Source organism: Neofelis nebulosa, chromosome 3 (genome assembly GCF_028018385.1).
Source record: "Neofelis nebulosa isolate mNeoNeb1 chromosome 3, mNeoNeb1.pri, whole genome shotgun sequence".
Taxonomy (NCBI): domain Eukaryota; kingdom Metazoa; phylum Chordata; class Mammalia; order Carnivora; family Felidae; genus Neofelis; species Neofelis nebulosa.
The window spans coordinates 29,491,587-29,507,186 of NC_080784.1; the positions used below are offsets into that span (position 1 = coordinate 29,491,587).

The following is a 15,600-nucleotide window of genomic DNA, read 5'->3' on the forward strand; positions in this document are numbered from 1 at the left end:
GTTGATATTTTTCCTGGTTGGTAGAAAATGAGTGATTTCAAAAAATTTTATTTTGGTCATTTTGGATATTGTTAAGATATTCTGGATCATATTTAATCTTGGGTTTTACCAAGCCTCTACTGAAATTGAGCTAACAGGGGAAACTGCCAGTAAGAAAAGGGAGGGACTGATTTCTTTACCACCAGATTGGACTGAAATCCTGGCTCCCTAAAGAGTCTCCAACAACACTGTGTGTGTGGGGGGGGGGGGTGGGGTGCTTTGTTACCATGAGAAAGGGGTAGAAGTCACTGCTCCTGACTCAGCCTCCAATGACAATGTGGGAAAGGGACAGGTGTTTTGTAACTGACAGTTGTGATAGCAGTCCAGGCTCCATACTTGGTCTTCATGGACTCTATTCCAAGTGAGAAGGGGTGGCTCATCACCACTGGGCAGGGATGGAAAACCACTGACACTGCAGGGGAGGGGATGCCAGGGAGGGGAACCTGTTACTGCCATGAAGGGGAGAGGAGTGGATAGAAGTCTAAGCCCTCCACTTAGCTTTTGCTAACAAAGGTGTACCGACTATATTTTCCCCCCTAGTTTTTTGTAGGAGTAAGGGATATACTGTCAAATAAGTTTCTATTTTTCTAGGATGTGCCCTTCCTAGTCCTTTTCAAGGGAGAAGACACTTTTCTTGGGGCTTTCTGTGTCTATTCCAGCTGGTATTCCTGGACTGTTGGCATATGATCTGAGACATGGAGGAAACACAAACATAAAATCCAGAGAACTTACTGCAGTGACATTCCTTGCGTCCCAGGGTTTTTAAGTGGTCCATCTTCTCTACACCTTCCAAAGTCTTCTACTATTTGTTTTGTGTATAATGTCCAGCAATTTTAAGTGTACTTAGTGAAAGGGATAGGAGTCATGTCTGTTTCATTGTGTGTGAACCAAAGGTACATGTGTGTTTAAGGAATTAAAGGCATGACTTCATCTAATTTTATATAGTCAAAACAGAAGATGAACACAAACTAAGAATCAGAAAAATGCAGTAATAGTTATAAAATAACCCCGCCTTCCTTGGAAATAGTAAATATTACCTTTCCCAGCTGCCCTCCTGATCTTGGGAATAGTGAATTTCTTCAAAGGATTGACTTCTACACCAGCAAGTAATAAAGGCTCACTGGTTGAGTTCATTTTCCATAGTGTCTTGTGTTTAGCAATATCTTTCATTTCCATTTTGTTGGTGGCCTAAAATCAACCCGAAATTATTAAACAAAAGGTCAATTAATAAGTAAGAGGCAATGGCAGTAAAACTTTAAAATTTCTTACATGGAATTGAACACACTGTCTTGGTCACACTCACAACAGGTTCCAATCACAATTTTTCAGGTCACCCAAAATAAAAAATTAACAGCTTTAGCTTTTACATAATGTTTTAAATATTTATTTTGTTAGCTTCTAATAAACCTTTTCTCTGTAATTTATAAAACTGTAATGGGGTAACTAAAAGTGTGTGTTCCTGAAAAGTTTAATAACTTCCAAACAATTTTTAAAAAATGTTTATTTAATTTTGATGGGGTAGGGACAGAGAAAGAAGGAGACAGAGGATCTGAAGCAGGCTCTATGCTGACGGCAGTGAGCCCAATGTGGAGCTCAAACTCACGGACTGTGAGTCATTACCTCAGCTGACACCAGATGCTCAACTGACTGAGCCACCCAGTCACCTCTGAACAACAATTTTTTATTAACATTTGGTAAAATTCTTGCCAAATACTATGTTTTTAAAAAGCATTTTGTCTATACACTTCTGTGAACAGAATGAATTCTCTAAATCAGAATCTCTGCCTGTGGGAAAAACCTAAAGTTGTAAACCAACTACTACAGGACTATCCCTACAGTGGATTGCCTAAACAGTCAATCATTGGCTAATGTTCCATAGTATCACTCTATAAATGGATTAAGACCTCATATATTGTCATACTATAACAGATTTCTTTTCCTCCCTTCTTTCTCTCTCCAACCCTCCCTCCCCTCCCACCCAACACATACAGTTAATTCTTAACCTTTCAAGTAGAACTCATACTAGGTATTGAAGGAAAGTTATGGAGTCTACACACAGAAATATATGTAGACATGGATTTTTTCATACCATTTCATAATATGGTTCATGGACCTCCTGATAGCTATTAACTGCTTAGTTCCAACTTAGCTCATAATCTACATTAAGAGCTGCCAAAATTCTACAGAAGGATCATAAAGGATAAAATTCTACAGAAGGTTCACAAAAGATTTTCCCTTCAATCCCCACTCCACCCTTTATGGGAGATAATCTTACAATCTCCCAAACATGGATCAGAATAGGGAATCTGAATAGACAGAAATCTCTAGAAACAGAAAATCAGCCTTTCTCTCATCTAGCTTCACTGACAGACACCAGTGGTGTTGTCACCTAACAAGAACACCCACAAGATACACTATCTTGAGTCAGGGCACCTGGCTAACTCAGTTGGTAGAGCACGTGACTCTTTATCTTGGCATTGTGAGTTTGAGCCCTGTGTTGGGTGCAGAGATTATGTAAAAATAAAATCTTTAACAACAACAAAAGAAATACTGTTGCCAAGATATACCAGCCTGAGAGATAGCTGTCAAGATAGCCATATTCATCTGGTAAGGGGGAGAAGGAAGAATAATTTATTTAATGACTTAAATTACAAGAAAACTTTTCAATTAATCGTGATCTATACCTACTGTACACAAAGGGATACTACCATCACTTGAATATACTTGAAGGGCCAAGTGCTGCAACAATCCTCAATACTGCCTTTAACTATAGTTAAACTGTATTTTCAGGAAAGGTGGATACTATTATAGCTGTATGGTTTCTTATACAATGTTCCTCTAGTACAATTTACTAATAAAGTGGGGCTCTGAAATTCACTGGTTTTGTTCCTTAGTGCTTAGGATAACACTAAGTCACAAATTAGCTAAGTTAAAAACTGTAGTGAAAAATGAATATTCAGGGCACAATGGTATTCGATGTTCTTTAAAAAAATTTTTTTTTAATGTTTGTTTATTTTTGAGAGACAGAGAAGAGTATGAGCAGGGGAGGAGCAGAGAGAGACGGAGACAAAGAATGTGAAGCACGCTCCAGGCTCTGAGCCTTCAGCACAGAGCCTGATGTGGGGCTCAAACCCACAAGCTGTGAGATCATGACCTGAGCATCTGAAGTTGGATGCTTAACCGACTAAGCCACCCAGGCGCCCTTCAATGTTCTTTATTAAGTTGCACCCAGCAATTTTTCAAGTAGGAATAATACTTGAAAAACTTCAGCCTAAACAACTTAGCCATATTAAAGTGATAACAAATTCATATAAATCTTTATATTCATATTCACAGTCCCATAAACATATCCTGTTCTGTAGTACATAACAGGATATGTTTTTACATATGTATGCAAATGGTTGAGTGTCTGACTCTTGATTTTCACTCAGGTCATAATCTCGTGGTTTGTTAGATCAAGAACCACATCGGGTTCTATGCTGACAGTGTGAATCCTGCTTGGGATTCTCTCTCTGCCTCTCTCCCACTCATGCTCTCTCTCTCAAAAGTAAATACATAAACACTTAAAAAATAAGTATGTATATTATGATCAATGTTAAGCTAACACACTTAAAGATTATACAAAATAATACATTCTAGGAAAAAAATTATTAAAACTGATTTAAGAAGGAATTACAAGAATTCATCATCTTAGTACTGTCAAGAAGAAATTAAATTAGAAGTTACAAACTGATTCTAAAAGTAAAAATGATATTATGGGGCTCCTGGATGGTTCAGTGGTTAAGCATACAACTCCTGATTTCAGTTCAGGTGATGATCTCACAATTGTGAGATCGAGCCCCATGTTGGGTTCAGCCGGAATGTGGAGCTTGCTTGGGATTCTCTCTCTGCCCCTCCCCTGCTCGTGCTCTGTCTCTCTCAAATAAACTTAAAAAATAAAAAAATTAAAGTAAAAATGATATTAATATATCACAAACCATCTGAGTTCACCCCAGAAATGCAAGGGAGATTTATCAATAGGAAATATGTACACCTCATTTACTACATAAACCTTTTAAAAGTATTTTGCCTATACACTAAAAAAGAAAAATCAAGTGATTCTCTCAACAGACTATGATTATCTCATAGACTTATGATTTTTTTTTTAAAAAACATCTTAGGAAAGAGGAAGCGACAGAGAAATTGGTAACGAACACCAAAAATTTATAGCAAATTGCTAAATATCAGGAGCACTACCTTTTCAATTAAGAATAAAATAAGAATGACTTTGTTTCCTTTATCTCTGCTTCCCTGTAACAGTGGGCTGGCGGTGCTCACAAGGGCAAATGGCAAGAAATAAAAGGTATAAAGGCAAGTTAAAGGGAAAAAAGAAAAGGGCTTGGGAATTTCTGGGAGTAAAAGTGTTTCAGCTTGTAAGAGAAAACTTAGATGAAGTTTTAGATGAAGAATGAATTTTACTTAGAAAGGCAAAAAAATCATAATGTTTCAAATTTTGGTTCTACCATTAATTAACAATGTTATATTAGGCAAAATGCCTAACTTCTCTGAGACTGATAATATCAATAATATTTCACATGGTTGTAGCACCTGTATGCTATCATGGACACAATTAACTATTTGTATATTCCTAAAGTCTATCCTATGGAACCAAGTTACACTATTTGTCAAACACAGGACTGCAAAGATAACCTGCTTAGAAGTCAAGTGATGTTGGTTCTAATACTAGCTCTTAATAGCTCTCTAATACTAGCAACTACTCAACTAACCTCCAACAATTCACTAACTTCTGCAGTGTGTTACTCTGTGTGCATTACGAATCGTATTACATTTTTCAGGGACAAGTAATGGCCAAAGAATAGATATCTTTTATGTCAAATAGTCAGGCTAAATATTTGATCCTCTTAAGTCCATTTTAATTTTTTTTTTAATGTTTATTTATTTTTGAGACAGAGAGAGACAGAGCATGAACAGGGGAGGGTCAGAGAGAGGGAGACACAGAATCTGAAACAGGCTCCAGGCTCTGAGCTGTCAGCACAGAGCCTAACACAGGGCTCGAACTCACAGACCACGAGATCATGACCTGAGCTGAAGTCGGCCGCTTAACCGACTGAGCCACCCAGGCGCCCCTTGAAGTCCATTTTAGAAGAATATTTGTATTGGGTTTCCGAAGACCATCATCAAACATTAAGGACTTGCATGTTTGGGAGATTAGAGATTACTAAATAAACCTGCAAAATCTTTAACCTGATTGTCAAAGAGTCTTAATAACAGAACCTGTTTCAAGTGAAAAACTTAGCCTTAGAGTTTCTTTAATGAGACTCAACTGCTATCAGTTGAGTCCTTATACAAGGTAACTCAGGATGACTGCAGATACACAAAAGCATTAATGAGAAAGTTTTTTTTCAGTTCTCTTTCAAACTTTTGTATGAATCAGCTTGTTATTAATTTATCTTTAAAATCTCTAAAACTTTGCTGTTCTTTAACAACAACAAAAGCAATGCCTCAGTTTCAGGATTTTCTGGCAAATAATACTGTTCTAACTTATTTTTACACTTACCTTCTATTTGTGCCAAATAATACTGACTTCCTATTCATTTTCCATCCCAAAATATACTTAAGTAAAAAATAAGTCTACTTTAGAATATTACAGAAGTTACTGTAATGATGATATGCAGATATGGCAAAGATCATTCATTCCTCTTCTAGTAATCTCAAGAAAGAGTTCCTGATGAATAAAGAATACTCTCAGAATTTAAGTCACAAAAGTAATTTCTGAGTTCTTCTGCAGAGTTCTAAATGGTTCAGACTAAGAATTATTTGATAAGCAAATAGTTAAATCAGATCACACATATGATAAACTGCATATACACTTAGTGATATTAAGCCAAGAATCCCTTAATTAAGACTATATAATGGAGAAATAAAATACATTTTTGTCGTATCTTTCATTTTACAGATCAGGGATTGGCAAATGCTGGCCCACTATTAGTTTTCATAGGGACTGAAATTTAAATGACTGGAAAAAAGTCAGGAATAGTATTTGTCGCTTAAAAAATTATCTGCAACTCAAATTTAAGGGTCCATGGTAAGTAAATTTTACTGGGACACAGCCACACCAATTTATCTATTGTCTATGGCTGCTTTACTATTAGAAAAGCATAGCTGAGTAAATGTGACACTCTGGGGCCCACAGACTAAAATATTTACTACCTAGCCCTTTACAGAAAGAGTTTGCCAACCTCTGTCAAAAATGAAGCAACACAACTAATTGGGACAATAAAAACTAGGTCTTATGATTTCCATTTCAGGGCTCTTTCTCCCATACTCCCATTGTCTCAATTATCTCTCTACTGTATTATGAATTTCAAAGTGAGTGAATCCCTACTCACTTTGCTTCTCTGCATCTTGCCCAACAGCATTTAAACAGGCTCAAACCTGATCATTTCAAAACCAAAATAGGATTCTACCAGGGTTATACATGTCTTTATCTAGATCACCTTACTTCCTCCTCAATCTACTTTGATTTTCAACTCCACCTCAACAGCAATCTTCAGTTACCTTTTTCACATCAGTCTCTCACTCACGTAAGCACACTTCTGGCTCATAACTTACTTGGCCTGTTTACATTTGATACTCTTGACCAATCTGCCCCACTCTTCCCTGATTGCTGTGACTTCATAATCCTGATTTCAGGTGGTCCTTTCTCAGTCTCTTAATAATTCAACACTAAAACATTATTGTTTTAATGTTTACTTCTATAAGGGAAATAAGAGAATATTCTCTTTGAAGATTTTTTAAGTAGTATTTATCAAACTAATTTTAGCCAACAACAAAAACAAAATCTTGTGGTTTTAATTTGCATTTCTTTCATTACTAGTGAGGTTGAGTCATTTTTTTCCTGTCACTTGTTCTTCCTATCTTTTTCTCCATTTTTTCTTTTTTACAAGTAAGATGGTTTTTAATGATTTGTAAGGATTTTATACACAGAGATATTAGTTTTTGTCTGTCATAATAAAGGTTGCAATATTTTTGTCTTAATTTCATTTATGGCATTTGTATCCCATAGCAAAATTTTAATTTTTGTGTAGTTTAATTTCTCAACCTTTTATTACACTGGATTTTTATCTTAACACCAGCAGTGTAGGAGGGTTCCAGTTGTTCCATATTTTCAACTCACATAATACTGGCCCAGACTTTAATTCCTGCCGATTCAATATCTGCAAATGCTATCTCACTATGGTTAGTTTGCATGTCTGATTTTTCATAAGACTGTGTATATTTATTGGTCATTTGTGTTTTCAAACCCGTGAAATGCCTGTTCATGTTTTTTACCCACTTTTTTATGAGGCTATTTATTCTACTCTATGTATTTGCCAAAACAAAATCTTTTTTTTTTTTTTAATTTTTCTTAACGTTTATTTATTTTTGAGACAGAGAGAGACAGAGCATGAATGTGGGGAGGGTCAGAGAGAGAGGGAGACACAGAATCTGAAACAGGCTCCAGGCTCTGAGCTGTCAGCACAGAGCCCGATGCAGGGCTTGAACTCATGGACTGTGAGATCATGACCTGAGCCGAAGTAGGCCACTTAACCGACTGAGCCACCCAGGCGTCCCCCCAAAAAAATCTTTTTGAGATATGAGCACTTCATCAATCATATTTGTTGCAAATAATTTCCCCTCACTTTTTAAACTTATCTTTTCACTTTTTTGAAAAATATTTAATGTGGTTGAATTTATACACTTTTTCCTTATATTTTGTTTTTGCTTTTGATAAACTTTAATAATTCTCCCCAAGATCATAAAGAATATCCTCTCTATTCTCTTCTATGAAAAGTTTTATAGTTTTGCCTTTTACCTTCAAGTCCTTAAATAACCTGAAATTCATGTTAGTCTGAGGTAAGAAGGGCTCAATTTTTCCATATGAGTATCAAACCATGGTAGCATTAGAAAAATCTTTCCTTTCCCTATTTATCTCTGGTATCTCTGACATTAATCAACTTTCCACATATGTATGATTTCTAGGCTCTCTGATCTGTTTTATTGGTGTCTTTCTGCATTCCTGCACCAACACCACACAATAATAAATCTTGATATATGTTAGGATAAAACCAAAAGAAAATAAAAAACAAATCTTGTTTTTTGAAACACCTTTGCTCTTACACACATATTTTAAAATAAGTTTGTCTAAAACATAAGAGACTCTTAAATATAGAGAACAAACAGAGGGTTGCTAGAGGGGCGGTGGGAGGGGGATGGGCTACATGGATAAGGGGCATTAAAGAATCTACTCCTGAAATCAGTGTTGCACTATGTGCTAACTAACTTGGATGTAAATAAATAAATAAATGAATAAATGAATAAATAAATAAATAAATGTAAAATAAGTTTGTCTAATAAGAAATCTTGTTTAGGTTTTAATTGGAATTTCACTGATCTACTACTGATCAATGATATTGTTTTATGAGTCTTCCTCTCTTGAACATGGGTTATCTTCCTATTTATTCAGGTCCTTTACATCTTTCAATAAAGATTTCTTTTTTCCACAAGGGTATAACATGTTTTAAAGAATTTATTGTAAGTTCTGGGGTGCCTGGGTGGCTGAGTCAGTTAAATGTCCAACTTCAGCTCAGGTCATGATCTCATGGTTCATGGTGTTTGAGTCCCACGTGAGGCTCTGTGCTGACATCTTGGAGCCTGCTTGGATCCTCTGTCTCCTTCTCTGTGCCCCTCCCTTGCTCTCTCTCTCTCTCTCTCAAAACTAAATAAACATTAAAAAAATAAAGGATTTATTCTAAGTTTGTCATAATTTTTAAATCACTACACATTATCTTTTTAAAAAGTTGTATTTTATTCACTGCTAATGTTTAAAGTGGTGTTCATGATAATGACAATATTTATCTGTAACACTTATTAGGAACCAGACACTTATCTAAGTGCTTTAGATATATATTGATCCACTTAATCATCATATCCCTATAAGATTCCCTTATTTTAAATTAGGGAAAAAAGTGTAAGTTAAATAATGTGCCCAAGGACAGAAAGCTAGGAAGTGTTTGTTGGAATTTAAAGCCAGGCAGTCTGACATTGGCATGAATACACTCAACTGTTAGGCAAAATGACTTTCATTGAAACTGATTTCTGTACACTGACTGCCAGCAACCTTGCTATGCTTCTATTGATTCTAATAATTTGTCTTCATGAACAATCATAACCTTTCTGAATGAGGAAGGGCATATTATAATGATTTTCAGCATGTTTCTTTTTTCCAATTATTACACCATTTATTTCTTGTGCTTGCCTTACTGCACAGGCTAGAAGTTCTAACATATGTCAAATATAAGTGATAATGGCAGGTGCCTTGGTCTTTTCCCTGAACCTAAAGGGGAAGTTTTAAATCTTTTACAATTGAATGACAAATTCTATTTTTTTTTTGAAAGACATCCTGTATAGGTTAAATTTTCCTGGGTATAAAATTCTAGACTGACTGCTATTTTCTCTCAGCTCTCTTAAGATACTATCCCACTACTTCCTGTGACCCACTGCTCCTGTTAAGAAATCACCTCCAAAAGCAGTGTGGAGGTTCCTCAGAAAATTAAAAATAGACCTACCCTATGACCCAGCAATAGCACTGCTAGAAATTTACCCAAGGGATACAGGAGTACTGATGCATAGGGGCACTTGTACCCCAATGTTTATAGCAGCACTCTCAACAATAGCCAAATTGTGGAAAGAGCCTAAATGTCCATCAACTGATGAATAGATAAAGAAATTGTGGTTTATATACACAATGGAATACTACGTGGCAATTAAAAAGAATGAAATATGGCCTTTTGTAGCAACATGGATGGAACTGGAGAGTGATGCTAAGTGAAATAAGCCATACAGAGAAAGACAGATACCATATGGTTTCACTTTTAGGTGGATCCTGAGAAACTTAATAGAAACCCATGGGGGAGGGGAAGGAAAAAAAAAAAGAGGTTAGATTGGAAGAGAGCCAAAGCATAAGAGACTCTTAAAAACTGAGAACAAACTGAGGGTTGATGGGGGGTGGGAGGGAGGGGAGGGTGGGTTATGGGTATTGAGGAGGGCACCTTTTGGGATGAGCACTGGGTGTTGTATGGAAACCAATTTGACAATAAATTTCATATATTGAAAAAAAAAAAAAAGAAATCACCTCCAATATAATTGTCACTCATTTAAGGGCAAATCTTTTTTCTTTGACAGCTTTTAAAATCTCTTCATCTCTGGTGTTCTGCATTTTCATTATAATGTTCTAGTGTAAATATTTCATGGACTTGTATTTAAGGTTTGGTATCTTTGACATTTTTGTGAAATTTTCTGCAACTTTATCTCTGAATATTGTTGTGGCATTGTTCTATTTCCTTAGAATAGAAATTTTAGTTACCTGTGTTTAAACTTCTACACCTTTATTTTTCATGTTTCTTAACACTTAATTCATGTATTTCATCTCTTTTTCCTAGATTGCATTCTCAATAAAGTTGATTTAAAATCAATAGTTGATTTAACACACACACACACACACACACACACACACACACAACAAAGAGTGATATAATATCTGGGTTACTTGCTTTAAAATTATCCAGTTAATAACTGCTGAAGCTTGAAAATGGGTACTTGGGGACTCATAGTATTCTATTTTCATATATTTTGGAACTTTCCAGAATAAAAACAGAAGCATAAAAGTGGCTAAATGTGCATAAATTATCTTTAAAAATTTGTTTTAATGTTAACTTATTTTTGAGAGAGAGAGAGAAACAAAGTGTGAGCAGGGTAGGGGCAGAGAGAAGGAGATACAGAATCCAAAGCAAACTCTAGGCTCTGAACTGTCAGCACAGAGCCTGATGTGGGGCTCGAACTCACAAACTGCAAGATCATGACCCGGGCCAAACTCAGACGGAGCCACCCAGGCACCCTGAAATTATCTTTAAAAGAAATCGATAACGTTAGCTGTCTATGGAGAAAGAATACTAGGTGGTTTAGGAATGTGGAGGAATTTATCAGTTTACATTTTTATTACCTTAAGTTTTATCTTCATAAATTTATAAACTCTTAAAAATGAAAATAATTTGTTCACTATTGCAACAAAAAATATAAAATACATAAGAATAAACTGAAGAAATGATCTGGGCTGATAGGAAGACTTCTAAAAACCTTGAAGGTCATAAAAGACTTGCTTAAAGAGGGAATGAGCATACTTTATTTTTGAGGAATACTTATTATGGTGAATATTTAAAATTGTCCTACATTAAGCCTCTAAAGTTGATTCAATCTTGAAATTGACAAAAATAATACTAAAGGTTATATGGAAAAGAAACAATCAAGGAAATTCTGAGAAAGTTACTGGAGGAAGAAAACTGGCACTATTAAATATTATAATTTATTCAATAATTATAGCAATTATAATTAGCTGGGTAATATCACTCAATTAAATTTAGGTTTTATTAATGAGAGAGGATAGTAAATAATAGGCAATTTAAAACTGTAGTTATCGACACAAAAATAAACAATGGAATACCAGAGTCAGAAAAAAGACCAAAAGTCCCCAAGATTTTGCAGATGTTAATAATGGTATTTCAAATCAGTGAGGCAATCTACAGTTTCAAACAGAACCTAGCCATATGGAAAACAAAAACACAAATTTAAAACTACAATGAAATATTTTTTTCATACCTCTCAGATCTGAAAATATTAAAGTCTGACAATATCAAATGCTTAAAAAGGTGCCAGAGCAAGTGGAACTCTCATATACTTCTGGTGACTGTGTAAACTGGTACTGTCACTTTAGAAAACAACTAGGCATTATCTAGTAAGGTTGAAGATGTGGATTATCTTCTGACCTAGTAACTCCATTCTCTAGGTATAAATACTCAAGAAGCAATTCACAAAGTGTGATCCGAAAACTTCTGGGAGTCCTTAAGAGCATTTCAAGGTGTCAGCAGGTCCTCTTTTCCACCTACATATCTGTGAGGTCATATTATCTTCATATTCTTCAACCAAAACAACAAAAATTGCAGAAGACTAAATGCAGAAGCAGGTGTGAGAATTCACTTCTTTTTTTTTTAAGTTTATTTATTTATTTATTAAATGTTTGTTTATTTTTTAGGGGTGCCTTGGTGGCTCAGTCAGTTAAGTGTCCGACTTGGCTCAGGTCATGATCTTGTGGTTCTTGAGTTCGAACCCTGCATCGGGCTCTGTGCTGACAGATCAGAGCCTGGAAACTGCTTCGGATTCTGTGTCTCCTGTTCTCTCTCTGCCCCTCCCCTGGTTGCACTCTGTCTCTCTCTCAAAAATAAACATGCTGTCAGCGCAGAGCCTGATACTGGGTTTGAACTCATGAACTGTGAGATCATGACCTGAGCTGAAATCACAAGTCAACCAAGTGAGCCACCCAGGGTGCCCCACACCTGATTTCTATTAGCCTGATTTGCAGTAATAGAAAACAACAGCACTTTTTTGGGAAATAGTTATTTTTCATTAAAATATTACTTATGTCAATATGATGATGTGTTGCTATTTCTAAATGAAAAATTAATATGTTTAAAAATTTCTTGATTTTAACTAGGTACAGGAGATATAATCCTCATTAACAAAAGTTCTTTACGGTCTTAAATTTGAAGGGTGATTAAAGGGATCCTATATAAAGAATATATTTGGTTTTGTCCCAGCAAAGAGTTTCAAAAACCCTTGGAATGTCCTAAATGACAGGAGTGACTTTGTTATGCTAAAAGGTGACTCATGGTGGGCCCCTACATAGTTTCAAAATCGGGGCTGGTCACCAGAAAACTGTGTACGTGATTAGACAGCTAGGACTTTCAGTTGCTCCACCCGGGAGAAGGGTTAAGAATGAGTTCAATCACATGTCCAATGATTTAATCAATTGCACCTCCTTAATAAAACCCCAATAAACACTGGACACTACAGCTCAAGGGAGCTAACTGATTGGTGAACGCAATGATGTGCTGTAAGAGTGATGCCTCCAGACTTCACGGAGGGAAGACATGGACTGTTAAGGACCCTCCCAGGACTGCATTCTATGTATGTCCTTTGTAATAAAACTAATTTTAAGTACAGTGCTTTTCGAGTTCTGGGTGTTGTTCTAGTGAATTATTGAAACTGAGGGGGTTCGTGGGAACCTCTGAATTTGTAAGCAGTTGGTCACAGGTATGGGTGGCTTGGGGAACCACTTGTGACTGACATCTGAAGTAAGGACAGTTTTGCGGAAGACTTAGTTCTAATGGAGTCTGACACTAAATACAGATGGTCAGCATTTGAACTCGATTGTATTGCACTGCAGTTAGGGTGGAAATGTCAAATTTTAAAACCAACATCTCTGACAACCATTATCCTAGAGAAGCTCCTGTACACGTACACCTAAAAGCAAACTGAGGAGTGTTCAGAGCAGCATTGTTGCTGATGTCCATCACTAACCAGCAGGATGGATAAACTGTGGTATACAACATGCCAGGGAATACAACATGAATGAAAATGAATCGACTACAGCTACATGAAACGTAATGTCAAAACAAGTTGTGAAAGAGTAAAGTAGGATGCCATTTATATGAAGTTTAAAAAACGCGAAACTGAACAACTTAGGAAAGAAGAAATATGATAGATAGCAGGCAAGTCATCAGCTCAATGTGTAACAACCTTGTTAGTTTCAAAGGAAAACTTTCAATTCTATACCAGGTGAACATATAAGTGAGGGTAGAAAAAAATACACACAGAGGGTTTAGACAAATCCGTGCTTCACATACCTACAGTAATATCCTCCCTCTTTCCGACCACTCATTCACGGGGTTTCGTTATGTGTGTATGACTGAAGACTGATATAACAATTGTGTTATATCATTTCTAGGCAACATATTTTTTTCAAATTTCAATGTTTCTGATTTCAGGACATTTATTAAAATCAATATGAATTTTTTAAAAATTAACAACTACCAATTATGAACTTTAATGTACTATTTACTATTTCCCCCACCAAAGATTACTATTAAGTTGACAATAGTATGCCAAAGTATGGCAATCTACAACAGAAAAAATATGATAGACATGTTACACAACTGAGTGGCAGGCAGCTGAATGGTGCTAACAAAAAATATGTGACCACCAAACATTTGCTATTTTTCAATAATCCCAATACTCTCCATTTAGCATTCCATACTGTAACTATTACACTTCATAAATTTCCTACAGTAAAAAACAAAAAATTCCTAAAGTATCAAACTGGCACTCATCCTGACCTAATACCCAGCCCATTACTGACAAAGAAAACAGAGGCCTGAATGTTTCAAGAGGAACTTGTACAACCAGAATTATATTACTATATTGAAACTTGGCTTTTAATGATTTAAATGAGCTTAAAATTTTTTATCAACCTGAGTTCTTAACTTTATTAAAGAATAATAAATTTTAAAATAGTAATATAATTAGACTGTGTTCATTCTAACTGGAACCATCTCAGTGTTCTAAAATTCACTGATTAGGTGAAATGTAGAGAAGGTGAAATCAAGTCTTTAATTTGACCACTGCTATCAAATGATATAATAACAATTGGTAGACAAAGGATGCTTTGATCAAATATTGTTGTCTTTGATAGTTTTGGCTATATGAATATTCCAAATATGAAACTGGTATAGACAGAGATGAGGATTGTGCAACCAGAATACAGCTGCTCGTATTGGTAAGACTGAAGTTTCACAACTCAGGTAACACCAGCAAAAACAGGACTTGGGTAGAAAGTTATAGAATCCTTAACTCTTTTACCCTGCCTGGCTCACATGATGTCAGTACTTGGGTAAGAGAAAGTCTTTGGCAGGTGTGCAAGGGTTAACATACATGCAAGTATTAACATATACCCTTTCTTAGAAAACTACTGGAAGATGTGCTTTGGGGTGGGAAAAAAAAGAATGAATCTAAAATAAAGATGACATGGGATTAAAAAAAAAAAAAAAAAAGAATGAATCCAACCCAGAGTAGTGACCTTAGGATGGATGAAAGTGGCACACAATTTCTAGGAAACCCTCAGTGTAGACTGAAGCAGGACAATGGAGGGCTCCAGAACAGAATTCCCCACACACCTGGAACTAATATAACATTGTACATCAACTATACTTCAATTAAAAAAAAATTCTCTAACTTAAAAAGAAAAAGGAACTTATGTACCTCAGCACCCCAAAAACCATTACTGGCAAGTACTAGCACATTTGCAGAAAAAATGTTACATTTAAAAGCAGGCTAAAAAAGCTATTATTAATTCTAAGGAAAAAAGTTAGACAATCACAGTTGTAGAAAACAATATGTAGATCATAATAATGTGAGCACTGATTTCTAACAAAAAATTATAAATATGTTGGAAGGATGGAGGTAGGTAGTGAGATGGTGGTGGTTAGGAGTTATGTTCTTATCTACAATGATGACAAAATCAATGGATAATTTCTATCATTGATAAATCAAGAAACACTAGTAAAAGCATATTACCTAGAAGTGTGGAGGTGAATACCTAGGAAAGTAACTACAGAAGTTGAAGGTTGCTGC

General features: G+C 35.6%; 1 protein-coding gene across 8 annotated transcripts in view; it reads right to left on the bottom strand.

The window, feature by feature from the left end:
* The window catches only part of TEX15 (testis expressed 15, meiosis and synapsis associated), a 100,338-nt gene that overhangs the window by 63,541 nt on the left and 21,197 nt on the right, over positions 1-15,600 (bottom strand). For 7 of the 8 annotated variants that reach the window (XM_058720209.1, XM_058720210.1, XM_058720208.1 and 4 more), the window contains exon 3: positions 1,077-1,227. In XM_058720209.1, coding sequence (XP_058576192.1) covers positions 1,077-1,215 — 139 coding nt within the window. In that variant the 5' untranslated portion in view covers positions 1,216-1,227. Of the gene's footprint in view, positions 1-1,076; positions 1,228-5,596; positions 5,731-15,600 lie in introns of those variants that run through there. The other variant, XM_058720204.1, reaches the window with a different exon arrangement.